The sequence below is a fragment of the Cetorhinus maximus genome, chromosome 17, assembly GCF_964194155.1.
Source record: "Cetorhinus maximus chromosome 17, sCetMax3.hap1.1, whole genome shotgun sequence".
NCBI classification, from domain to species: domain Eukaryota; kingdom Metazoa; phylum Chordata; class Chondrichthyes; order Lamniformes; family Cetorhinidae; genus Cetorhinus; species Cetorhinus maximus.
This window is the reverse complement of record NC_135895.1, coordinates 25,630,333-25,657,348: the sequence shown is the minus strand read 5'-3', so window position 1 is coordinate 25,657,348 and position 27,016 is coordinate 25,630,333. Positions and strand designations below refer to the sequence as shown.

The window sequence follows — 27,016 nt, the reverse complement described above, 5'->3', positions numbered from 1 at the left end:
TTCTTTGGTTTAGCATCCCTTTTTTGTGCATGTTGGAATATTGTATATAAAAAATATAAGTTGGTGTTCTAGTTGCTGATAGCAGTGGGTGTTCGTCATACCTAAGGTGCACCAACATTGAGGGGAGCATTAAGTTTATGGTAGAAGGGTGTTTTGATGACTACGTATGTTGTTGGTTTAGTGGGTCAATAAACCATTGTTTCAACTCTGCGAGCAGAACTTAAATCAAGTTGTTGTTTGCCAGTTGAAAAGATTGAAGCACATTTGGCCATTGTCTAACAATCAATAACTTTACCCAGACAAGCTGGCTGCCACGAGAAATGGAAATGCTACCCCGATATAGCGTAAGTTACTCCTTTTACGTTAGGGTTAAAACATGTTGGTGAGGCCGTGTGCATGGAGCTTACTCTGCAAATACTTGTTGCTTGAGGGAGTGCTGAATGGCAACAGGGCCTCAAAAACAGAAAAAAATGTTCTAAAAATAATATCCCGTCTTTTGGTGAAAGGAAACTGAATAAGTTTAACAAAACTCATTCTGATAATCTAGATCTCCAGATACCCCATTGTCACAAATCCCTTTTCAGCTGGGAAGATGGTACAATCTAAGTACTAAATGCTGTTGTGCCAGCCCACAATTGTTCAATAAGTGACAGTTCATAAAAAAACACAGGAATGCTGTGTATATCCATATAGAGCACATTGAGTAACCAAGCAAGGGCAATTTTGAAAAAAAAACCTCAGGTGGATCCAACCTCAATCTGACTTTTACCTTGTTGCCGATCTGTTTGATCTGATCGTGACATTGCTGCTGGAACTACAGATCATAGTGGTTTTATATTTAACACAGTGCTACACTCTGATGCAGGAGTGTCAGTGGAGATAACAGGAAAAACAAAAGAGAAACATCCTTATTAAGTCAATTTCACAATGGTTCAGTGGGGGAAAAAAAAATCAGTGAAACTCACAAAGAGGAAGTATAGGAATCGACAGGGAACTGTCAGGCACACACATACACAAAACTAAATCTGCACCACTGGCAGCTGAGCACAGGAAGTGTCTAATTCAACGACAGTTCATAAGACACATAACTCTGTGGGTCTCCAATGCTGTCAGGAGTCGATAACATTCAGTCCATTGTGAAAAATGCTGCTGACTCTTAAGAGTACTATGCGTTTACCCTCATCAGTACATTTATATTAAAGTGCCTGTATGGGAGAGTACCAATATATAGGATCACCCCAGCTTCCCCCACCCACCTGCTTGTGCCCAGATTAAGCAGGGCTTAGCTGGTGTGGTCTACCTGCAGTGAGCTCAACTTCAGAGTCATCCTCATCAACTCAATAACCCCAAGAGTGGGGCAGGCCCCCCCAGTAGAGTGGTCTATTCCCCCGTTGTAGGACCACACATTGACAAGTGGCTGTAGCCAACACTGGGAGTGAAAAAAAGTACAATTTACCTTTTTGAGCCTTCTTGACCTGGTTACCTGCCCCTTTCAGATTCTGCCAATCCAAGGGGAAAGGCAAGAGGGAGCCCAGGCACAATTGGCTTACTGCCAATTTCTTTTGGTGCCTTTGTTTTTAGGTGCCTGCCCCAATGTTCTTATAGCCATGTTAGCTAGAAGCACCCTAATGGCCTTTTGCTACTTCATTTTCATGGCTTCCGCTGGCTTGCATCTGTTCTGCCAGCACAGGAGAACAGTAGTGGGCTGAAGCCTATCATCATTTCGCCATGTACTGCAAAACCGGATCCTCATTAAAATGTGCAAGTAGCTATGCATCCAAATGTAGAATCAGGTAAAAAAATTGATACTTCTAATGAAACAGTTTGGTGAAATTAGACGCCCGATCCCACTGCTTTCTGCCATCTGTCTCCCTGAACCAGCTGTTTACCTTTCAACCCTTGTGCAAGATCATGCTACAATGATGAACAAGATATAATTTTAAGGTTGTAGATGAAAGGAAGCAAAGATAATTGGCATACCAAAAATATAGTTAAAGCCTTAAGACAAACATGAGCTCTATACAGTGGGATTCATAAGAGAAGGTTTTTACATTAGGAAAGAGTAATGTTGCTAAAAGGGCCTGACACAATTCAAGAGGGACATTTCAGCTGCAGGTAAGGGAAAGCAGACTGTCAATTGGGTGGAAACATGTAATATCAAGGGAAAGAAGTTAATACTTTGGAATCATAGGACAAGGATGAGAAATTGCGATGGAATTATTCAAGTTTTTAAAAAGCATCAGAGAAATGAAGAGTGCTGATTGTGGGACATTTGACTCATCTAGTAATTAAGCGGTACAAGAATGAGAAGGTTTTTTTTGAACAGGGAGAATAAATTCAGGAAACCGGGCAGGATCGCTCAACATAAAACTTTGGGGAGTATAAGGCCGTTCTTTAACATTTATTAAAGAGTCTGAGAGAGTGAATTTTTGGTAACAGTTGAGTACCACTGACAGTTATATTAGCTTTACAGTAGAGTTTGAAGCAAGGGGATATAAAATACAAATACCTGTTTTTTTGGTTTTAAGGCAATCAGAAGAGAACTTGGGCAGAAATACTTGGAAATAAAAATCTCCAGGGCGTGTTGGCCAAGGAAAAAAATAGATATTTTGGTGGATAAGCAGGAAAAGGTGTAAATGATAAAACAGGATTAGGATATCAGTAAAATACAATGCTAAGCAGGTACATAGAGGTAAGAATGTGAAAAATTTCAAAATCATTGGAGGTAACGAGGAAAATTAGAAAACATACAAAAAAGATGCTCGAATTGTAATCCACACATAATGAAAATAGCACCTGGAAATCACAACTGAATTTAGGGCAAAGTTTGATTTGAAGTAACAAATAAAAGATGATTCCCTCAAGGATAAGGGAGATAAGAATAGTGGTCACCAGTAAAATTGCTAACAAAACACTGAGAACTTAAAGGATGGAATCTTGTCCCCCTCCCCCCCACCCACGTTGTAAGTTTGGTGGCAGGACATTTAATTGGGTAGGAGGGGATCCTGTCGTCTTCCTGCCTCCAACCCAATTAAGTCCATGGGTGCAAGGTGCGTGGACGGCCCTCCTGCCCTGCCACCAGTTGAGGCCCCTTATGTGACCAGTTACTATCCACTTAAGGGCCTCATTCCATTGCTGCTGGTGTTAACCCAGCAGCAGGTGGAGGTCTCGTAATGAATGGAGCACAAGCAAACCCTGGCATGTCCTGGAGGGGACCGTTGTTCAAAGTGCATGATTAGGGGAGCCACTGAAAGCCACACTCCTGATCTTAGGAGTTCTTATTGCTGCTCATGATGAGTGATAGTTGTACCATTCCTCATCAACAATGTTCTCTTATGAGGAAAGGTTGGACAGGCTAGGCTTAATTGTATCCAGTGGAGTTTAGAAGAGTAAGAGGTGATTTGATTGGGACCTTTAAGATTCTGAGGGGCCTTGACAGGGTGGATGTGGAGAGGATGTTTCCTCTTTTGGGAGAATCTAGTACCAGGGGCCACTGTTCTAAAAAAAAGGGCCACCCATTTAAGACAGTGATGAGAAAGTTTTATTCTGAGGGTAGTGAGTATTTACAACACTCTTCCTCAAAAGGTGGTGGAAGCAGAGACTTTGAATATTTTAAAGGCTGAGGTAGATAGATTCCTGATAAGCAACGGGGTGAAAGGTTATTGGGGGTAGATGAGAGGTTACGATCAGATCAGCCATGATCTTATTGAATGGCGGAGCAGGCTCGAGGGGGCACATGGCTGACTCCTGCTCCTAATTCATATGTTCGTATGTAACAACACCCTCACCTTTGAGCAAGGAAACACACCATAAGATATAACTTAAAAACATAGATGTGAGTGGTATCTTATGTTATTTTTTAAAAATGCCGAACATCTAGCATGAAATAAAAGATGGTTATCAACACTGAGTTACACTCACAGATTTCACTGGTGTTGCAACTGGCTAAGTAAATGAGAATGCAGATGTGCAATACATTGATTTTTTATTTATTCAGGTCTCTCACTAGGGATTCATAGATAAAAAGAAAGTGTATGGGGGTCCAGGAGGAAGTTGCATATTAAATTAATTGGTTAGATAATGGGAAACAGCGTCAGTACTGATGGTAAGACTTTCAGCTAGATAATTGGGTAGCTGTGACTGGTAGAGTTCCTGATGGTCTTTAATGGCACTCCTGCTGTTCACATTTCTTAACAATTGTCTTGCAATATCTATTTTCAAGAATATTCAGTTGAACTTTAAGGGCAATTTGAAATCTATCCTCCCAGTGCAAAATGGGCAGCTGGGCAGCTAAAATCCATTGGGTAACTTGCCTGATGTCATCTCTTTTAATCTACTCCTCTAAGACGACAGCAAAGACACCTGCTTGGTGTCACAACCGGTCCTTAGGTGAGGCCCACCCCAATTTGCTATGGTCCCAGCCAAGATACCCCAAATTGTTAACTTCCCAAACAGGACCCCAATTTTGTCATGCTCCCGGGTGAGGAGGAATGATCTGGCTTCCCCCTTCTTTATTCAACCCCCTTGGTTGGTCACAACAAGGTTAATTTTAAAAAGGATCCCTTCCCTTCTGGATACCTTATCCCAGTCCAAATGTATTTATATTTTACAAGGAGCCAATTTAACCAGGTTTTCTTGAGTCAAAGAAATAGTAAGTTTATTAGTTACTAAAAATCTGAGAATAAATAATAAAAACACAACATACGTACACACAGATCAAAAATGAGAAGTTGAGTCCAAAAATAAAAGTTAAAAAAGATATATGAATCAGTCTTTGGCTTGTTTGTGAGGTGTAGATGGCGAAATGTTTCGGCTGTTGAGTGATTCCGGTAGAGCTGACTTTTTAGTTGAGCAGTTGGTTTGGAGACACTTGGTTCTGCAAGTTAGCTGAAGTTGTTGTCCTGTTTCCTTTTTGACTGTGACTTTGTTGACTTGCCTCCAGCCAGAGAGAGAAGACTTTTACCTGCAAGCTGCAGGGATGTCTAGTTGCTGTTCCTCTGCTGTGATCTTCACCACACACACACACACCCCAGAACTAGAAAACCCTGATCAGGTTTGCAGCTGGCTTTTTAAACCCTTTTCTTGTGTATTCCTGGAAGGGAAAAAACCAAACATGTCTTTCGCCCAGACACTGGATATGGCAGTGCCTTCTGATAAATATGCAAAACGCGGTCTGGTGAGATCATTGTGCTGTGCCCCTAAGTGAAATTTTTATTCTGGTCCCACCAGTTTAATTCTCACCCAGCTTGCCTGTATTTCCCCCTTAGGTTGGGCAAATGCCAAATACTACAAAAGCCTGAAACTCATTGGTTTAAATGTGATTTTTTTTTAAGCACTAGAAACTAAAGATCATAAAATAAGTTTAGGAGGAGAACCAGGTTAAGATCAGAGAATAAGATTAAAATCCCACAACATTGAATCAGATGCCTAACATTCCACACTTTTTAATGAACCTTAACACTATCTATTTTGCTGTCAATTTTTCCATTTACAATGGACAGAATGATACAATGCCTGCTAAAGAAACTAATTCGCTTTGAGACTTTGATCAAGCATGCAATGCAAATAAAACAAAGGAACAAAAATGTGCACCCAGCTGTACTGTACAAAGTATGTACTTTGCATCAGATAACAGAAAATTATGGTAACAATAATCACAAAGCCATGAAATAAACGTTTTTCTCCTTAGTATTGGAAGCCTCAGTGTGGAATATCTTCTGAATGCTAAAGAATGTGTTCAATGCCTTCTCTTAAGACTCATCCTGGCCTACTCCTGGGGTCCCCAACATCACAGATTCTACAGCCAAATTGATTCACTCCACATGACATCAAGAAATAGCTGAAGGCACTGGATACAGCAAAGGCTATGGGTCCTAGCAGTATTTTTTTTCATTCATGGGATGTGTGCATCGCTGACTAGGCCAGCATTTATTGCCCTTGAGAAGGTGGTGGTGAGCTGCCTTCTTGAACCGCTGCAAGCTATGTGGTGTAGGTACACCCACAGTGCTATTAGGGAGGGAGTTCCAGGATTTTGACCCAGCAACAGTGAAGGAACGACAATATATTTCCAAGTCAGGATGGTGAGTGGCTTGGAGGGGAGCTTCCTGGTGGTGGTGTTCCCATGTGTCTGCTGTGCTTGTCCTCCTAGATGGTAGCTGTTGTTGGTTTGGAAGGTGCTGTCTAAGGAACCTTGATGAGCTTCTGCAGTACTGAAGACTTATGCTGCAGAACTAGCTGTGCCTCCAGTACAGCTGCAACATGGGTATCTAACGGACAATACTTAAAATTGCCCAATCATGTCCTGCCCACAAAAAGCAGGACAAATCCAACCCAGCCAATTACTGCCTCATCAGTCTAATCTCAATTATTAGGAAAGCAATGGAAGATGTTATAAATAGTCCTATGAAGTGATGCTTAAACTTCAATAACTTGCTCACTGATGCTCATTTTGGCTTCCATCCGGCTCCTGAGCTCATTACAGTCTTAGTCCAAACATGGACAAAGGAGCTGAACCCAAGAGGTGAAATGTGATTGACTGCCCTTGACATCAAAGCAGCATTTGACCAAGTGTGGCATCAAGGAGCCCTAGTAACATTGAAGTTGATGGTGTTACGGCACAGCTGATGGTAAATGCTGAGCTGCTCAAATCCCAAAGGGAAATTTGAAACAACTGCCACAACAGTTTTGCAACTTGTATAAATTTTGAGATGCATGCCTTGAATTCAATAGTAATACGACCATCGAGGCTTATAGGTTTCTTACAGAACTAAATTAAACCTTTATTAATAGAAGAAATGATTTTAAGCACACATAGATCTACAAATTACTACTATGATAACTTCTAAATCCCCTAGTTAATCTAACTCCCAGTTATGCTTTCGTTAAGGCAACAGTAAGACACACAGATTTTAAAAGATCCAGGAAAAGAAACATGGTACCCTGAACAATCCAATTCAAATTGAGTTTTCTTAACTTCAGTTCTTTGTAGACAGCAGCTTGAGGCGTAGATGCTGGAGGCTTTTTCACACTTGTTTTAGATCTTAGAATTCCTTCCCTTGCACACAGCCTTCTCTCCTTTATCCATATTTTCCCCCTTTGAATGTAAATTCCTATTGTTTCACTATGTCTTCAGACTTTACCTTTCTAATAATAAAAATTTCTCTTAGTACCAATTTTACCAGTAATCTGGTTAAAAAATTCACATTTTCTTAACTTCCCCTGGCTAGGTGAAACATTTCACCCTGCCTTTGAAATCAATCTAGTCTGGTTTATTTAAAAATGCAAATATTTCCTTTATACCTATGTTTACCTACTTAACATTTCAAACCTAATTTATCTCCTGTTACATCAATGCCTTCAGACCAGCTGCCTTTAATTCAATTCAATCTCTCACACACAGACCCAGACCTCACTATTACTCTAGTTTACAATAAATTCCAATAACTTCCTGACAATGGGAATCAGGGGGAAGACTCTCTACTGGTTGGGATCATACCTAGCACAAAAGGAGATAGTTGTGGTTGTTGCAGGTCAATCATCTCAGTCCCAGGACATCTCTGCAGGAGTTCCTCAGGGTAGTGTCCAAGGCCCAACCCATCTATTTATCCATTTATCAATTGCTTCATCAATGAGCTCCCCTCTATCATAAGCTCAGAAGTGGGATGTTTGCTGATGATTGCATAGTGTTCAGGGCCATTTGTAACTCCTCAGATACTGATGCAGTCTGTGTCCATATACAAGAAGAGCTGTAGAACATTCAGGCTTGGGTTGATAAGTAGCAAGTAACATTTGCACCACACAAGTGCCAGGCAATGACCATTTCCCCATGACATTCTATGGCATTACCATTGCTGAATATCTCCCAGTCAACAACCTGGGGGTTACCATTAACTAATACTTAACTGGGCCAGCCATATAAATACTGCAGCAACAAGAACAGGTCAGAGGGAATTCTAGTGGGAGTAACTCACCTCCTGACTCCCAAAGCCTATCCCTCTTCACCATCTTCAAGGCACAAGTCAGGAGTGTGATGGAATACTCTCCACTTGCCTGGATGAGTGCAATTCCAATTACACTCAAGAAGCTTGACAACATCCAGGACAAAGATGCCCACTTAATCGGCACCCCATCCACCACCTTAAACATTCACTCCCTCCACCACTGATGCAGTGGCAGCAATGTGTACCCCATACAAGATGCACTCATAAAATTTGCCAAGTCTTCTTCAACAGCACATCCCAAACACACAACTTCTACCACCTAGGGCAAGGGCAGCAGACACATGAGAACACCATCACTTAGAAGTTCCCCTACAAGCTACAGAGCATCCTGAATTGAAAATATATCACCGCTCCTTCATAGTCGCTGGGTTCAAATCCAGGAACTCCCTCCCTAACAGCGCTATAGTATATCTGCACCAGATAGCAAGCAGGCTTCTGCAGTCTATCACATTTCAAGGACAATTGGGGATGGGCAGCAAATGCTGGCCTTGGCAGCAACTCAAATCCCATGAAATAATATTTAAAAAATTAAGAGCCTGTTCTTCTCAAAGCTTGAACTGTGTATAGATGCTCTGGAAAAGACTTGTACCAGACACATCATTGTCTAGACAAGGAAGGTCTCAGATTTGTCCCTTGGTCATCGTTGAGCCAGCTATGTCAGCCAGTATGGATCAGTACATTTGGCCTCAGTGAGGAAGAAACAGAAAGGTTGATAAAAGATTTTTATATTAATTAACACAATAGAACTTTGTTTCATAGATTCACTTAGTGATATGATGATTGAACTGTGTACAGTATAATAGGATGCTCATTCTTGTTCTCTTGACTATTAATATGACTATTGGCTATTTACATTTCATTTCAGTTTTGCAACAGTTGTTACAGGTGTGAGGTTTTATAAGATTGTTATGTTTTGGGTCTGTGTCTTTAATTTAGGCTAAAATGGAAAAATAAAGGGGTTCATGTGACCTGCCTGAATTCTGCTGACAATAAGTTTGGGTGGCTTGGTTGTTAAAGGTTATAGGAAGACCCAGGTTGTTTACTGGGAAGAAAGTGAAACATACTCACACCTGTAAACAATGGCCAGAACGGCTTTGCTGACGGTGGAGAGACTGTTAATCTCCAAGCCCCCAGGGAGGTAATAGGAATGTCAGGTTCTGTAACTGGTTACACTTTAATCTATTTACTTCCAAGATAGAATAGAGTTGGGGGTTCTAGAGGATAGCTAATTAGCATTTCTACCTGGATACAAGAACCATGTGATACATGTCATTGAGATGGACTTTGAGGGGAAGGGTCCTTAGGAAGCCATTGTAAGACTGAGTTACAGGTTTCCCTAAAAATATCACAAACTCACAGACAAGGTCAGTCTGCAAGAATCTGAAAGAGAAACGGAGCAGAGAGATAGAGGCAGCAAATCTCAATTGTTCACCACGCAAAATGCAGGTGGGAGCTCATGCTCGGTTTGAAAAGACCAAGGTCATGAGAGTTTAAACAAAGTTGTAAGATTTGCCTAGCTTTGGCTAGAGGGAGGGATCTCCAGGGTAACCCACACAGTGAAAGTCAGTTTGGGGATTGGAAATTATTCAGCTGAAAAAGAGAAAAGCAGGTTAAAATCACTTTGGATTGCTTCCTGGAGAGTGAAGTGTCTACTTAAGGGACAGAATAAGTGTACCATAGAGAGAGATTTACAGTCACTTTAAATGTGAAATGGGGAATCTTTTCTGCGGTTTAATAAGTTGCTGACTGAAATCGTGATTAGTCGATCTTGCTTTTAGTTTGTGTGTTACATTAAAAAGGTCTAAAACTTGGGATCTTGTTGCATGATCCTTTTGGCCATTCACTGGAAGTTTGAATTTGTTTCTAAAAGTTATTGATTTCTACAGATTATAACATTAAATGTTCTCGGTGTACTCTTTGCATATTGACCTTACTACTTGTAAAGGGTTTTTTTTGGAATGACTACACAATAAGCATTGTATTACATGGTTGGATTAGCTATTGAGCTCGAGATATATTTCATTGACTGCTTCATTTAATGGCGCTGGATTGCAATTCATCATTAGTTGGTAACATTCAATCTCACTGATCATGTAACCAAATGGCTTTGTAGAGTTCCAGCCAGACAACTAGAATATTGAAATAAAAACAAAGTGCTGGAAAAACTCAGCAGGTCTGGCAGCATCTGTCAAGAGGGAAACAGAGTTAACTTTTCCAAGTCTAATATGACTGATCTTCAAAATGAAGCAGAGTCAAATGGGACTGGAAACGTGAACTCTGTTTCTCTCTCCACATGTGCTGCCAGACCTGTTGAGTTTTTCCAGCACTTTGTTTTTACTTCAGATTTCCAGCATCCACAATATTTTGCTTTTATTTTAGACTAGAATGTTGACTTAATTAAAACAAAAAAGAAATGGAAAATAGCCATCAATCCGATCATACCATTGACCAGTGTCAAAGCATACCTCTGCAGGAATTCTTTTGATGTTGAGTTATTAAAAGCTTCTTCCTGATGCTTTGGCAGAAAGATATTGGGAGCAGTTCTCTTTTTTAACTGAGGTAAGCTCTGCATTAAAATGAATAGGGTATGCATCCTGTGTAAACGTTCTCCTGGGAGGAAACTGGTTTCCTGCATCTATAGACAAAAACTGTTGTTAATTTCTCCAGGCAAATCCCTCAACACAACACTACAAAAAAAAACACTCATCAGGAATGGTTACAAATACAGGCAAATTTTTCACAATGTCTTTTACGAGTTGTCTTTTATCTTCATTGAAGGTAACCCTGCAAATATGCACCAGTATCAAAGAGGGGTAGATAAACTAGTATCACTTCTCTGCAATCCTGTTCTTGAACCAGATGTAAGGAGATGCAGGAGTTGGTGTACCTCATCCATCCCCCTGCAGTAATTGCCTCACCAAGTGGGGAATTACGGAAGATACTCAAAAATCACATTATGTTCCAGTACTACTTTTAACCCAGTGCATTAGTTTGTAGGTTGTGATGTGTTGTTCACTTTATATTAATGCTTCATTGTTTTTTTAGTCATAACACGAGTAATGTTCCAATGACGAGAATGAGAGGAAAGGGAATTAAACAGCTTCAGAAACCTGATAGATTTGGTGTCTTATTTTGCAGCTTTAGCTTTGATAGAATGAGAAGTTAAATATTACAGACAACTTTCCCAGATTAACTACCAACATTTACAAGCATCACCACGGCTGGTGTTGTTCAATGGCCAGAGCAATCAAATTTTACTAGATCAGAATCCATGATTTTTATGTGTGTTTTGGAATTACATTCTGTGATTTCATGTTTTTACAATTATTGGTATATGATGAGTGAATAAGTCAAATTTTGTTTTTAAGACATGGAATTACATGATTTTCCTGGACTTTTGAGAATTAAATTCCGAATTGTGCCCATTTTCCCTGAGTCATCCAAAAATATCAAGCCATGAAGATGAGGAAGAGGAGATGAAAATATTGATGGAGGAACAAAACAGTTAGAATACTGAAAGTGAATAAAAACTCACTGGTCTATAGACTAGAAAACATTTAGATAGTACAGAGAAACACTTTGTGCACACAGGAAATGATTAATAGAACTTTATTATTTTACAATAATAATTCTGCCATTTTTATTATATACAAAATGTACATCAAATATATTCACTTATAATTAATTGTCCCCAAGCAAGGAGACGTTGTGCAGCTGCAACTAAGTCTATAGTTGACTGTTGAAATTCTACAAAGGAATGTGCTTTAAAACCAAAGGTACTTCTTATGCGCTCCAAGCATTCATAAGTGCGGCGTCACCTTTATTTCAATGTAGGAGTGGTCAGGAAGCCATGCTCAAAGCAACACATCTACCAGGCCATGTATGGAAATAGTGCCACTGGTGCAGGAACACACAAAACGAGTGTACTGCAGAAATGAGGATTTTGTTCCATATTTTTTTAAAAGCTGAAAATATGCCTGCATTTTAAAAAGACTATGATACCTGTAAATCTAACAGAAAATTATATTCAATTGTTTTCCAGTGCATGTAAGTTTGTGATAATGTAGACACCCTAATGAAATAAAATCTTTAAAAGGTTCAGATTCAAAAACCCAGGCAACTTGCTGTTCAGCCAGACAGTCAGATTCTCATTCCCACTGGGCCTAGTTGCTTAATCTATCCATAACATTGTGATGAGTTTTGTCAGTTCATCACTTTGATCAAGGAGGGAGGAAAAGAAGGGAAGGAAAGACTTTTCATGTACCTTGCCCTATAGCTAAAGGTCTGTCTTACTACAGGATAAGCAATATTTTCAGTTCAAACCGTAGACAGTTGTTCCACCTTCCTGAATTGGCATACTGCAGGGAGAAACAATCAGGTGACGAGGGGAAAGGAAGAAGAGGGTTTGAAGAAAAATGTAATGACATATATTAAAGTAGCACAATAAGCTATAAATTCAGTAAATAAAAATAAATTAATAAATGCAAACATCTAATAAAGTTGGACTGTCTGACTTTTGCAAGGCGCCTACAGATCTGTTGAAGGATGCCCCAACAGCTTCTGCATTCAAAGCAAGTGAACGTACAGGGATAAGAAGATTGAATCATATTAAAATCAATACTTCTCTCTCTGTGCGGAATATACTACACCACAGTTTCTTGCCTCGAGCGACTGAAAAGTAACAAATGTGAATACATAAGCCAATGCAATAAAGCAGATTAGTCCAAAAGTCAATGCAGGTGGGCTTGATGTCTGCTACTGTAGCATGCCAGTCCACAGGTTGAAGCATGCAGTGTTGATGACAGACTCCAGATGATAGTACATGGAAACAAGCTGAGGTAGTGGACTGTCACTGTTCTGTGGCTGTGCAGGAAGTGGCTCTCGGAATACAACTTTTAGATTCTGAAAAAGAGAAAGCAGCTTCTAATATTGGAATAGGTTGGTGGAAATGCATAGCCACATTATATAGAAACGGTGTAAATTGCTAGTTCCATCAGCCTCTATAAATGCACAATGAGGCAAAAGTGCATCCTTCTCAGAGATGAGGAAAAATTATTTCCCTGAGGGTTGTGTCTTTGGAATTCTCTTCCTCAGAAGGTAGTAGAGGCAGAGCCTTTGAATATTTTTAAGGCAGATCTAGGTGGATTCTTCATAAACAAGGGGTGAATGGTTATTGGGGGTAGGCAGGAATGTGTAGTTGAGGTTAAAATCAATGTTAACCATGATATTATTGAATGGCAGAGCAGACTCAAAGGGCTGAGTGGCCTACTCCTGCTCCTAATTCGTATGGTCGTATGTTCAGAAACTTCCATTGCTCTGAGCTGCCACTAGGATAAGTGTGGCTTCAGAATGACATCATCTGACATAGTCAACTACGATAAGCAACCACTAGATTGTTCATCTGTGCTTCCTTACATCAACTGGCAATGTCACTAATAGAAATGTAAGAGCAACCCAGGGTAATATTGACTATTTCCTCCTAATCTTCTCACTGCTCACCCCACCCCAACTGCATCATTAAGATCAGTGGCTCACTCTGTGTTTACTGGGTCAAAGTTGCATGTCAACAGTAAATAGTTCATTGTAATATTTTGCAACTGGTGCACTGCCACGCATTCATTTCTTATTCTCTTTATATAGTGGTGTCACTCACCTTCCCCTCTGTGGAGAGAGAAAATACTCTATGCCTTTAGTCATACAAGTGCTTTGTGGAGCCCCATGCTGTGAGACTTGCAGTTTTATACAAGCAATGTATCATCTTGTCTATATCATACACAGTATCATACTCAGACACTTTGTGATTCTCTACATCAGAAGCTCTTTTGAGATCTTACCGTCTTTGCAGACTGTGAATCAAGAAAGATGAGAACAAAACAGTCGATAAACTTCTGATTCAACACCGCCTGTGAAGGAAGTTACATCACAGTATTATAGACAAGTTGAAGATCACCACAGCCCCTCCTGTTACCCAATATAAGTGAATGCAACCCTAACTACATGATAGGCACATAGTGACGCACAAGATCAAAATATGACCATTGCGGTCATCCAATTATGCACAGAAAAAATTAGGACTTTAAATACAATTTTTAAAAGATACATTTGTCCCCAAATTCTTAGCTTATTACAAGATCATTCAGTCAATAAGAAAATTTTTTCTGGTAATGAATAACGTTAATACATTGCTCGTGCTTCACTAGTGATCTTTTGGTCATGCCTGTCCTGGCAAAATCTCTCTCAATGTTTCAAATGTATTTACCTACAAATGTGCATTTCGTGCTTGAGAACAGCTTGAGGTTAAGAAAAGTCAGGAAGAATTGAAATGAAGCACATTATTTAAATGGAGAGAGATTGCAGAACTCTGAGGTGCAGAGGGATCTGGGTGTCATTGTACATGAATCACAGAAAATTAGTATGCAGGTACAGCAAGTGATTAGGAAGAAAAATGGAATGTTTTTATTGCAAGGGGAATGGAATATAAAAGTAGGGGTGTTTTGCTACAGTTGTACAGGGCGTTGGCGAGGCCACATCTGGAGTACTGTGTACAGTTTTACTCTTCTTATTTAAGAAAGGATACAAATGCATTAGATGCAGTGCAGAGAAGGTTCCATCGACTAATTCCTGGGATGAAGGGATTGTCTTATGAGGAAAGGTTGGACAGGTTGGGCCTGTATCTATTGAAGTTTAGAAAAATGAGAGGCGATCTTATTGAAACATATAAGATCCTGAGGGGACTTGCCAGGGTGGATGCCGAAAGGATGTTTCGTGGGAGATATTAGGGGACACAGTTTAAAAATGTGGCTTCTCCCCCATTTATGATGGGGATGAGGGGGCATTTTATCTCTGAGGGTTATTAGTATGTGGAATTCTCTTCCACAGAGAGCAGTGGAGGCTGGATCATTGAATGTTCTTAAGGCTGAGTTAAATTGACTCCCTTGACAGTCAAGAATCTAAGGGTATCGGGGACAGACAGGAAAGTAAAGGCCACAATCAGATCGGCCACGATCTTATCAAATGGCAGAGGAGGCTTGAGGGGCCGAATGGTCTACCCTGCTTCTAGTTCTTATGTTAGTGTGGTAGGTCAAGCCTGCAAAATGCTTTGACCCAAGCACTGTTAAATCAGTGCAGCAATGGAGGTTACGTGAATCAGCACCTTTCATGAAGTTAAAATACCTGGAGACCCAGTGCTGAGAAGGTCAGGTGAAATGCTGTGCATTGAGAACCATAAAAATGGTTCAGTCATCAGGCTTAGTATTTTGAAAGAGAATGCGTCAGGGAGAGACCACTTCCTAGAGGACGCAGGCATATGATATAAGAGGAAATGTGGCAGCATGGATAGAAAGTTGGCTCAAGAAACAAAAGCTAAGGGTGTTATTTATATTAGAAGAAAGTTGGAAGTACTATACCACAGAAGATTGTATTCGGTGTTCTCACTGTTTGCCAAACCCCCTTACTTTTGTGTTATCAGCAAATTTCAAAATTGTATTCTTAAACTCATTTCAATTATCAAAGAACACCGAATACAATCTTCTGTGGTATAGTACTTCCAACTTTCTTCTAATATAAATGAGTTTAAGAATACAATTTTGAAATTTGCTGATAACACAAAAGTAAGGGGGTTTGGCAAACAGTGAGAAGGATTGTAAAACACTTAAACTAAACAGCAGATTAGAGGAATGGACAGACAGGTGGCAGACTTAGTGTAGGTATGCGAGATAATAATTTTGGGAGGAAATAGGAACGGGAGTGTGCACTCTGAAAAAATGTTGATGAGTATGATGAAGAGATCTAAAGGTTTAAATAACTCATTCGCTGAAAATACAAGTTTATATGGATAAAGCCACAAAGAATACCAATAGTATTTTGAGTTCAATAAATAGGAGCATAAATTGTATAAGAACATAAGAAATAGGAACAGGAGTAGACCAATCGGCCCCTTGAGTCTGCTAGAATCTATCTACCTCTGCCTTAAAAATATTCATTGACCCTGCCTCTATCACCTTCTGAGGCAGAGAATTCCAAAGTCCCAAAACCCTCAGAAAAAAATTCTCCTCATCTCTGTCCTAAAAGAACAACCCCTAATTTTAAAACAGTGCCCCCTAATTCTGGACTGACCCACAAAAGAAAACAGCGTTTCCACGTCCACCTTGTCAAGGCCGATCAGGATCTTGTATTCTTCAATCAAATCACCCCTCACTCTTCTAACCTCCAGTGGAAACAAGCCCAGTCTGTCCAACCTTTCCTCATAAGACAGTCCACTCATTCCAGGTATCAATCTAGTAAACCTCCTCTGAACCGCCTTCAATGCATTTACATCCTTGCTTAAATAAGGAGACCAAAACTACACACAGTATTCAAGGTACGGTCTCATCAATGCCCTGTATAACTGAAACATAGCATCCTTACTTTTATGCTCATTCCCTCTCATAATAAATTATAGCAGTCCATTAGCCTTCTTAATTACTTGCTGTACCTGCATACTAACTTTTTGTGACTAGTACTAGAACACCTAGATCCCTCTGCGCCTCAGAATTATGCAGCCGTTCTCCATTTAAGTAGTACTCTGCTTTTTTGTTCTTCCTGCCAAAGTGAACTTCACATTTTCCCACATTAAAATCCAGTTGCCAAATCTTTGCTCACTCACTCAACCTATCTATATCCATCTGAAACCTCCTCATGTCCTCTTCACAACATACTTTCCTACCTATCTTTGTGTCACCTGTAAATTTAGCTACCATGTCTTCACTCCCCTCATCTAAGTCATTGATGTAAATTGTAAAAAGTTGAGGCCCCAGTACAGACCACTCATCACATCCTGCCAATCAGAAAAAGACCCATTTATGCATGCTCTCTGCTTTCTGCCAGCCAGTCAATCTTCTACCCTAATATGTTACCCACTACACCATGAGTTTTTATTTTCCATAATAATCTTTGATGTGACACCTTATCAAATGCCTTCTGGAAATCCAAGTACAGTACGTCTACAGGTTCCCCTTTATCCACTGCGCATGTTACTCGTTCAATAAACTCCAATAAATAGGTTAAACATGATTTTCCTTTCACAAAACCATGCTGACTCTTCCCAGCTGCCTAGGGCTCTTCTAAGTGCCCAGCTGTAACCTCCTTAATGATCGATTCTAATAATTTCCCCCACGACAGACATCAAGCTAACTGGCCTATAGTTTCCTGTTTTCTGCCTCCCTCCCTTCTTGAATAGAGGTTATATTTGCTACTTTCCAATCTGATGGAACCTTTCCAGAATCTAGCGAATTTTGGAAAATTAACACCAGCGCATCGACTGCCTCATTTGCCACCTCTTTTAAGACCTTAGGATGTAGTCCATTGGGACCCGGAGACTTGCCAGCCTGCAGCTCCATCAATTTGCCTATAGGTACCATTTCCCTATTGATTTCAATTTCACCAGTTTCCTTTCTCCTGTTCACCTCTTGATTTGCAGCTATTACTGGAATGTTATTTGTATCCTCTATAGTGAACACAGAAGCAAAATATTTGCTCATTTCTTCCGCCATTTCCTTATTAACTGCTCTTAGCTCCCCACTGTCACTCTCTAGAGGACCAACACTCACTTTACTTACTCTTTTCCTTTTTAAATACCGGTTGAAACTCTTGCTATCCATTTTTACACTTCTGGCTAGCTTCCTCTCATACACTAATTTCTTTCTCCTGGTTAACCTTTTAGTCATTCTCTGCCGTTCTTTATATTATGTCCAATCATCTGTCTTGCCGCTTATCATTGAATAGTTGCATGCTTTTTCCTTAAGTCTGACACTTTCCTTAAAATCTCTAGTTAACCACGAATGGTGGTTAGAATTTTTAGAATTCCCCTTAGAATTTTTCTTTATAGTAGGAATGTACTTATTCTGAATACTCTGAAATATCCCCTTAAATGTCTGCCACTGCTTCTCTATTGATCTATCCTCTAGCCTAGTTTCCTAGTTCACTTCAGCTAGCTCAGCTTTCATTCCCACATAGTTGCCCTTATTTAAGTTTAAGATACTAGACTTAGACCCACTATTCTCCTTTTCAATCTAGATGTAAAATTCAATCATATTGTGGTCGCTGCTACCTAGGGGTGCCTTTACTCTGAGGTCATTAATTAATCCTGTCATGTTACACAATACCAAATCTAATATAACCTGCTCTCTGGTTGGTTCCAGAACATATTGCTCTAAGAGACTATTTCAAAAGCATTCCAATAACTCCCCATCCAGGCTACTACTGCCAATCTGATTTTCCCAGTTTATGTATAAATTAAAATCACTCATGATTATTGCCATCCCTTTATCACAAGCACACAATATTTTCTCTTGAATACTTTGTCCTATACTGTAGACCACTCCCACTAATGACTTTTTCCCCCCTACTATTCCTCATCTCCACCCAAAGCGATTCTACATCCTGATCTCCTGAGCCAAGGTCATCTCCAACTGTTGCACCAATGCCCTCCTTGATTAACAATGTTACCCCTCCACCTTTACCTAGCTTCCTATTCTTTTTGAATGTCGTGTACTCTTCAATATTAAGGACCCAATCATTGTCGTCCTGCAGCCATGTCTCCGTAATTGTTATCAGATCATATTTATTTACTTTGATGTGGGGGTCATCAATTCATTTATTTTGTTATGAATGCTACGTGCATTCAGATACAAAGCCTTTAATTTTGTCTTTTTGTTACTTTTGTAACATTTAGTCTTGACTGTTGATATATTCTTAGGTTTTTTTCTCTCTGTCCCTTCCTGCCATTCTCAGACCCTCAATTCTCAAACTACTATTTTGTTCTCCTGTCTTCAATCTATGCCTTGAATTGCTACCTCTACCCAAGCTTGATCCCTCACCCGTCTTGTTTAGTTTAAAGCCCTCTCTACTTCCCTAGTTATGCGATTTGCAAAGACACTCGTCCCAACATGATTCAGGTGTAAACCGTCCCAACGGTACAGCCCCCACTTTCCCCAGTACTGATGCCAGTGCCCAACAAACCGGAAACCACTTCTCCCACACCAGTCTTTGAGCCACGCATTCGTCTCTCTAATCTTATTTGTCCTAAGCCAATTTGCACGTGGCTCAGGTAATAATTGAGAGATTATTACCTTTGAGGTTCTGCTTCTTAATTTGGTACCTAGCTCCTCATACTGACTTTGCAGAACCTCTTTCCTAGTTCTACCTATATCATTGGTACCTACATGGACCACGACAACTGGATCCTCCCCAAGTTCCTCTCCAGCCCTGAGCAGATGTTCCGAACCCTGGCACCGGGCAGGCAACACAGCCGTCTGGACTCTCACTCTTTGCTGTAGAGAACAGTGTCAATCCCCCTCACTATACTGTCCCCTACTACCACTACATTCCCTTTTGCTCTGCTTGAACGGCTTCCTGTACCACAGTGCCATGGCCAGTCAGCTTATCCAGCTTGCAGACTTTGTTTTCATCCATACAGGCTGTGAGCACCTCAAACCTGTTTGACAATCACGAAGCCTGAGGTTCCTCCCCTACTGTCTGCTCAGTCCCATTACCTACCTCACTGATATTCACATCCTCCTGTCCCTCACTGCTGACCAAAACAGATGAGCCTCTTCTAAGAGGTGTGACTATCTTCTGTAACAAAGTATCCAGGTACTTCTCCCCCTCCCTCCAGCGCAGTGTCTGCATTTTGGCTTCCAGATCAATAATCCTAACCAGGAATTCCTCAAGCTGCTTACACTTCCTGCAAACGTGTTTGTCATGGATCGCCTTGGCTTCCAAAAGCTCCCACATCTCACAGCTGCAACATAACACCTGTCCAGCTATTCTAACTTGTTATTTAGTTAATTTAATTGAATTACTTTCTTCCTATGTATGCTGTAATTTACCGTGTTCATTGAATGCAAGTACCACTGACAATCAAAGGTTATATGCTTCTTAACTGCAAAGTATGTGTTTTAGATGTTTGTTTAAATTACTTTATTTTTACTGATATTTTTATCTTTATAGTTTGATTTTAATTTTAAAGTTTTCAAATTTTGTGTTTTTATTTTAAAGTATTAGATCTTTTTATTTATAGATCTACCTTAACTTGCCTGTCCTAAGCTGGTTTCTCATACATTGTACCCTAGGCTGAGCACTTACTGGCCAATCAACTTACTAGCTTCCCGTGGCGTCACAGTTGCTTTTTTCCTCTTTCCCCGACTGCGTCCTTTTAAAACTGAAGTCTCTCCCGCTCTCCGCGTCCTTTTTAAACTTAAGTCTCTCCCGCTCTCCGTGCACTTTGCAAACTGAAGTCCCTGCCACTCTCCGCGCCCTTTTCAAACTGAAGTCTCTCCCGCTTTCCACGCTCCTGTCAGACTGAAGCCTCTCCCGCTCTCCGCATCCTTTTCAAACTGAAGTCCCCACTGCTCTCCGTGTCCTTTTTAAATTGAAGTCACCAGCGCTCTCCGCGCCCTTTTCGGTCTGAAATCTCTCCGGCTCTCTGTATCCTTTTAAAACTGAAGTCTCTCCCGCTCTCCACCCCCTTTTCAGACTGAGGTCTCTCCCGCTCTCTGCGCGCTTTGCAAACTGAAGTCCCCGCCACTCTCCGCACCCTTTTCAAAGTAACGGTTAGACCACAGTTTGAGTGCTGTGTGCCATTTTGGGCACCTCCTATGATAGGAAAAAGGCATTAAAGTCAGAGAGAGTTCAGTGTAGATTCACCAGGAAAGGGGAACTATCATTATGAGAGGAGACTAGAGGTTCCAGTAATATTTTCACTACAGCTGAGAAGGCCATGAGGAGACCTATTTTCCTTTTTAAGTTTTGAAGATTTCTGATTGAGTGACTTAGGAAAGACTGTTTCCCTGATTAGGGAGTCACTCACGATGGATTATGAGTTTAGAATTTTCGCTAGGAGACTGAGGAGAGTATTTCTGGAGTAGAAACATAGAAAATAGGAGGAGGTCATTCAGCCCTTTGAGCCTGCTCCACCTTCAATATGATCATCCAACTCAACACCGTACTCCTGTGATCTCCCCATACCCCTTGACGCATTTAGAGTCTGGAAATCTATCTCCCTCTTAAATATATTCAGTGACTTGGCCTCCACAGCCTTCTGTGGTAGAGAATTCCACAGGTTCACCATCCTCTGAGTGAAGAAGTTTCTCCTCAACTCAGTCCTAAATGTTCTACCCCGCATCCTGAGGCTGTGACCCCTTGTTCTAGGACCCCCCGCCACCCCCCCGCTCCCTGCTCCCCAGCCAGAGAAAATATCATCCCTGCATCCAGTCCGTCCATCCCTGTCAAAATTTTATATGTTTCAATGAGGTCTCCTCTCATTCTTCTAAACTCCAGTGAATATAGGCCTAGTTGACCCAATCTCTCCTCATATGACAATCTTGCCATCCAGAAATCAGTCTGGTGAACCTTCGCTGTGCTCCCTCTATGGCAAGTATATTCTTTCTTACGTAAGGAGACCAAAACCGCACACAATGCTCCAGGTGTGGTCTCACCAAGGCCTTGTACAGCTGCAGTAAGACATCCTTGCTCCTGTACGCAAGTCTTTTCGCACTGAAGGCCAACATACCATTTTCCTTCTTAACTGCTTCCTGTATCTGCATGCTTGCTTTCAGTGATTGGTGTACAAGGCCACCCAGGTCCCTTTGTACATCAACATTTCCCAATCTATCACCATTTAAATAATACTCTGCCATTCTGTTTTTCCTACCAAAGCAGATAAACTTCACACTTATACATGTTATATTGCATTTGCCATGTATTTGCCCACTCACTCAACCTGTCTAAATCACCGTGAAGCCTCTTAACACCCTCCTCATCGCTCACATTCCCACCAAGTTTTGTGTTGTCAGCAAACTTGGAAACATTACATTTTGTTTCCTCATCCAAATCATTGATATATATTGTGAATAGCTTGCGGCCCAGGCACTGATCCCTGTGGTACCCCACTAGTCACCACCTGCCACTCTGAAAAAGACCCATTTATTCCTGCTCTGTTTCCTGTCTGATAACCAATTCTCAATCCATGCCAATATATTACCCCCAATCCCATGTGCTTTAGTTTTACACACTAACCTCCTATGTGGGACTTTATCAAAAGCTTTCTGAAAATCCAAATACACCACATCCACTGGTTCTCCCTCATCTATTCTGCTAGTTACGCCCTCAAAAAACTCCAGTAAGGTTTGTCAAACATGATTTCCCTTTCATAAATCTATGTTGACTTTGTCTAATCTCATAGATATTTTCTAAGTGTCCTGTTATCATATCCTTTATATTGGGTCTAGCATTTTCCCTACTACTGAGATTAGGCTAATTGGTCTGTAATTCACTGTTTTCTCCCTCCCTCCTTTTTTAAATAGTGGGGTTACATTTGCCATCCTCCAATCTGCCAGGACTGTTCCAGAATCTTTAGAATTTTGGAAGATGACAACCAATGCTTCCATTATTTCCATGGCCATCTTCTTCAGTACCCTGGGAAGTAGATTATCGGGCCCTGGGGATTTATCAGCTTTCAGGCCCATTAATTTCTCCAGCACTATTGTTTTAGCAATACTAAATTCCTTCAATTCCTCCTTCTCACTAGGCCCTTGGTTCCCTAGTATTTCTGGGAAGTTATTTGTGTCTTCCTCCATGAAGACAGAGCTAAAGTAGTTGTTTAATTGCTCTACTATTTCCTTGTTCTCTATTATAAATTCTCCCATTTCAGACTGTAAGGTACCCACATTTGTCTTCACTAATCTTTTTCTTTTTACATACTAGGAATGCTTTGTCACAGGATGTGGTTGATGCAAGGGAAAAGCAGATAAATATTTGAGGCCAGGGAAGATACAAGGCAACTAGGAAAGAGAGCACAGAAATGGAATCAGTTTTGAATTACTCAAACCAAGAACTGGTAAAGATACGATGGGCTAAATACAGTAAGTTTTCACTTAAAGTTGTGGTTGCATTCCTGGAAATCATGGCTATAAGGGAAACAACTTTAAGTGAAATATCAATTCCATAGGAATCAATGTTAAAACTGGTGTTAGGTTCTGTAGGACATTTCCCAAAAGGAAAAAAACATTACAGTTCAATACCTTGAAAGTTGAAATATTTTACATTGCTAAATTCCTACATTGATAAATGAAATAACTTTTAAAATAAATTTAAAAATTTGAAAGAAAAATGTAACTTTCCACTTACAGTACTTCCTGCTCGCTTTCAAGTATAAAGGGTCAATAGCTGTTATGCTAATAGCTAGAGTGCATCATCAGTGATGTCAGATCACATGTAACTGGAATCTGAGAGAAGAGGTTCTAATGGAGTCCTGCTGAATAGTGTAAATAGTCAACAAATGTTCACTAGTTTGCAACAGCCTGGTTTCCAGCTCTCTTCTACCAAAGGCATCCGGAGTTTGGTCATGATTGTAGTATAAGGGGCTAGCACATACAAGGTTAATGTGGGACTGAGTGCAGCAGAGTGATGTAAGAAGGCACATGACGCAGACCCAGGGTCAGTGTGGTGTTGAGCAGAGAAGGGTTAGGAACTAAACATGGAGATAGCTCCTAGCCTGTACCTTTACTGTATGCGTAAATAGTTCTTCTTGTTAATAAAGACTTACAGTTATCCTACTGAAGACTACAAAGACTTCTATAACCAATATCCTCCCAACATGGTGCCAGCCGGGGATCAAAAACTCTCAACCTCACTAAAATGCTGAAACAAGCCGAGATGCTGAACGACTAAGAAAAAACCTCAAGGAAAATTCTGATCTGAGAGATGCTTCCAACAGAAATTGAAGACGCAGAGAAACTTTGCCAAAAAATGCTCCAGAGAAAAGGCCTGGAAGCTGAAGGCAGAGAGTTTTACTGCAGCAGAAGACACCACAGAATCTCCCTTGGAAGTCCAGCTTCAGAGCACAGAGTCCACAGACCCTTCAAGGGTGAGCTAAAACTTTTAAACCCTTTCCCTAATTCAGTATCTGAGATGCCACTGAAGGAAAGCCCATCACTAAAGCTCGATTCTCTTCAGTCGGAGTCCCAGTGCTTGGCCTCCGAGCTCATAAAATCATAAAAAGAATTAATTATTTAAATCTCTCACAAATGTCACAACTGTCCAGCTCGGAAAACAGCAAGTATAACTTTAAATTCGAACACACCTTTACTTGTCCTAGCAAATCGTGGAACGAAAGAAGTTGGCACAAGCCAATCCAGGCAATGCTTATTAACAGTCTTCTTCAAGAAGCATGCCATAGCCATTCAGCAGAACCTGCCAAAACCAACAAGTGTAGGAAATCCCTTTGTCTCAGAGTCAACAGTGACAGCATCTTTAAAGCCTGCAAGTTCTTAAAGCTGCACACAATTTAAAGTTTTTTAACATGGATCTCAATTCAACACTTGCAACTCAATCGGGACTAACCCAAAGCCCAAACAATCCCAAATTTGGGTCTTTGGAGGAAAAGATTTTTAAGATACAATATCACTTCTTCTGACTTTTCATTCAAACCAGAAGAGCAGGTAAACACGCTGCTTTACTCTATAGGCCCGATTACGGATAACATCATTGTAAGACAGGGTACTAATGAGTCATCCGTCAAATTTAAAGAGGTTTTAAAATCTTTTGATATTTATTTTAACTTGCAAACCAATAAAATACTGTAGAGAGCTAAATTCAATAAGAGAGTCCAACTGCCTGGGGAACCTGTCGATTTCTTTATAAATGATCTCTACAGATGGCAGAGAGGCGTGAATATGAGATTTAAAGTCTGAACTCATCAGAAACAGGATAGTGGTGGATGTAACAGATGGTAGTCTCTGACCTCCTACAAGCTAAAGAAGATCTAACCCTGCATAAGGCAATCCAGATAGACTGTTTGAACTCAGTAAGTAGCATAAGACAATCTTAAGGGGAGAGAATACAACATGGGCAGAAGCCAACCCTTAGTCCAGCTTATCAGGCCACAAACAAACAGGGACAATCCACATCAACAGCTTGCCTAGGTATCCACAGGCAAATGGTGAGACCGAAAAAGGGGTCCGTACTGTTAAACCTTTGAAGAAAAATGACGTCAGCCTGGCCTTCCTGTGCTACCAGTCTACACAACTGCAGAAGGGTCTGGCTCCATCGAGATTCTTAATGGGTAGGAGATTACATACACAGCCTCCAAGTCTCCCACATACCCTTCGACCATGCCTCAAAGCAACAGAGATTGAAAAAGTATAAGGAAAAGAGCACCACCAGCGGGCATACCAGTCCCTAACATACAACTGTCGCCACAAAGTGCAGGATTTACCAACACTCTCACCAGGACAGTCTGTCTGGGTTCAAGACCAGAACTGGCTTGGCCAGGTTTTGAGTCAGTCCATTCATCCACGCTCTTACCTTGTGCACGCTAAGCACGGTGTCCTTCAGCAAAACAGATCCGCTCTGGTATCTACCAGTAGACAGCCTCTACAGAAGTGGATTGGCCACCCTGGCAACCCAGAAGACAACTCGGCCAACTTACTGGATGATTCACAGGCCCATCCATAAGAACATTGTGTTCCTCACCCTCTCCCACAGAAAACAAGAACATGATCCGGCAGACTAGTCAAACCACCACAGCATCTTTCCCTATGACTCCAGAAAAGGGACAACGTCCTGAGTGGGGTGGGGTAGGATGTGCAAATAGTAGAGAAGTGCTGAGCTGGGGCTGTTTTAATCCGACATTTTTTTTAAAATGCTTCCGCTCACTGCTTTCCTCTCCTGAAACCTTGCTGTGAGCGAGGGGTCTGGAGGTGAGCAATGAGGCAGGAGGAGCAACTTCGAGTCATTTACAAAAAACATGGCTTATAATAGCCCCATCCCAGCACTTCGGCACCATTGGAACTTGCACTTTCACAACCCTGGAGCTTTGGATTGAATCTGGATCTTGAACAGGTATGCTGTTTCAGGAGAGGGAAGCAGTGAGCAGTTGAGTCAGGGAGTGGGAGGTACAGCAAAAGGGCGGGTCGGGCACAAATCGGAGAGTTAGACAGCAGGAGCGGTCACTCCAAAATGGTGCCAATTGGGTCACGTGGAAAACAATGTACAAATGAATCTTGCGATTCAACAAGATTGTAGGCCCCATTAACTTACTGATGTTAATGCAAAACAATGTTAAATAGAGCAATGTTAAACCAAGATTTACTGTAGTCTCCTTTTGGTTTTACGATTTCCGTTGCTATTAATTTAACACGTTTACAATGGAGGACAGAAATTCTACAGTGCTTCCAACATGGATCTTATAGCTTTATTAAAGATGGAGACTCTCCTTGCTTTTTAGCTGACCCAGTTGTCTTAACTAGGAGTAGAAATGCAAGTGTAATAATCTTGGGGAAAGTTACTGATAGTTGGAAGATGATATGAAGGCAAAACACTAACCATATTTTGGTAACTACTGCTTTTTTACATTGATCCTTGGACGCTTTTGTGGATTGAAACACGATCAATTTTGAAACGTTCCTTCTACTAGAGCATACTCAATTATTTCTGATTCCAAATTGATCTGAATCTTAAACGCTGCCATAACCCATTGCCCAAAACCACACCTCCATCCATCCACATTCAACTGCCACAACCATACACATTAGCCAACAATCAGAACAGGCCCCAACTACTCCCACTCCCCAGCACCCATCTGCTTCTGCTAGTGTCCTTCATTTCCTTCTTGCTGCCCCCACACACCAAAGCTGCACTTCCTACAATACCTAACCAGGCCCTAGCTCCAACCTGCCTCCTGACCACGAGCATCCTGAAACATCTTCCATATAGTCTTGTGTATCCCAGTAAGAGATACAAATAAGTGGGTGTATAATTATCGTCAGGAAGGCCAATGATTTTGACTTCCACACAAATACACACAAAACTGTGGAGTGAAAATACCACCAATATGTGCTGTGCAATAAAATTGCATTTTAAATCATTCGATCATCTTAAATCAGTTTCCCCAATGATGTTATGTTAGAAAGGAGGAAATAACTTATCTATAAGTCATAGATCATCTGCAAGTTTTAGTGAAGAAGTTTGTTGGCAAG

The 27,016-nt window shown here is 40.8% G+C and overlaps 1 protein-coding gene across 1 annotated transcript in view; it reads right to left on the bottom strand.

The window, feature by feature from the left end:
* Positions 1–11,593: 11,593 nt before the first annotated feature.
* Positions 11,594–27,016, bottom strand: part of szt2 (SZT2 subunit of KICSTOR complex) — a 221,123-nt gene continuing 205,700 nt past the window's right edge. The window contains exons 73-74 of the mRNA XM_078560851.1: positions 13,835–13,903; positions 11,594–12,902 (exon numbers count right to left, since the gene is read on the bottom strand). Coding sequence (XP_078416977.1) covers positions 12,756–12,902; positions 13,835–13,903 — 216 coding nt within the window. The 3' untranslated portion in view covers positions 11,594–12,755. The remainder of the gene's footprint in view (positions 12,903–13,834; positions 13,904–27,016) is intronic.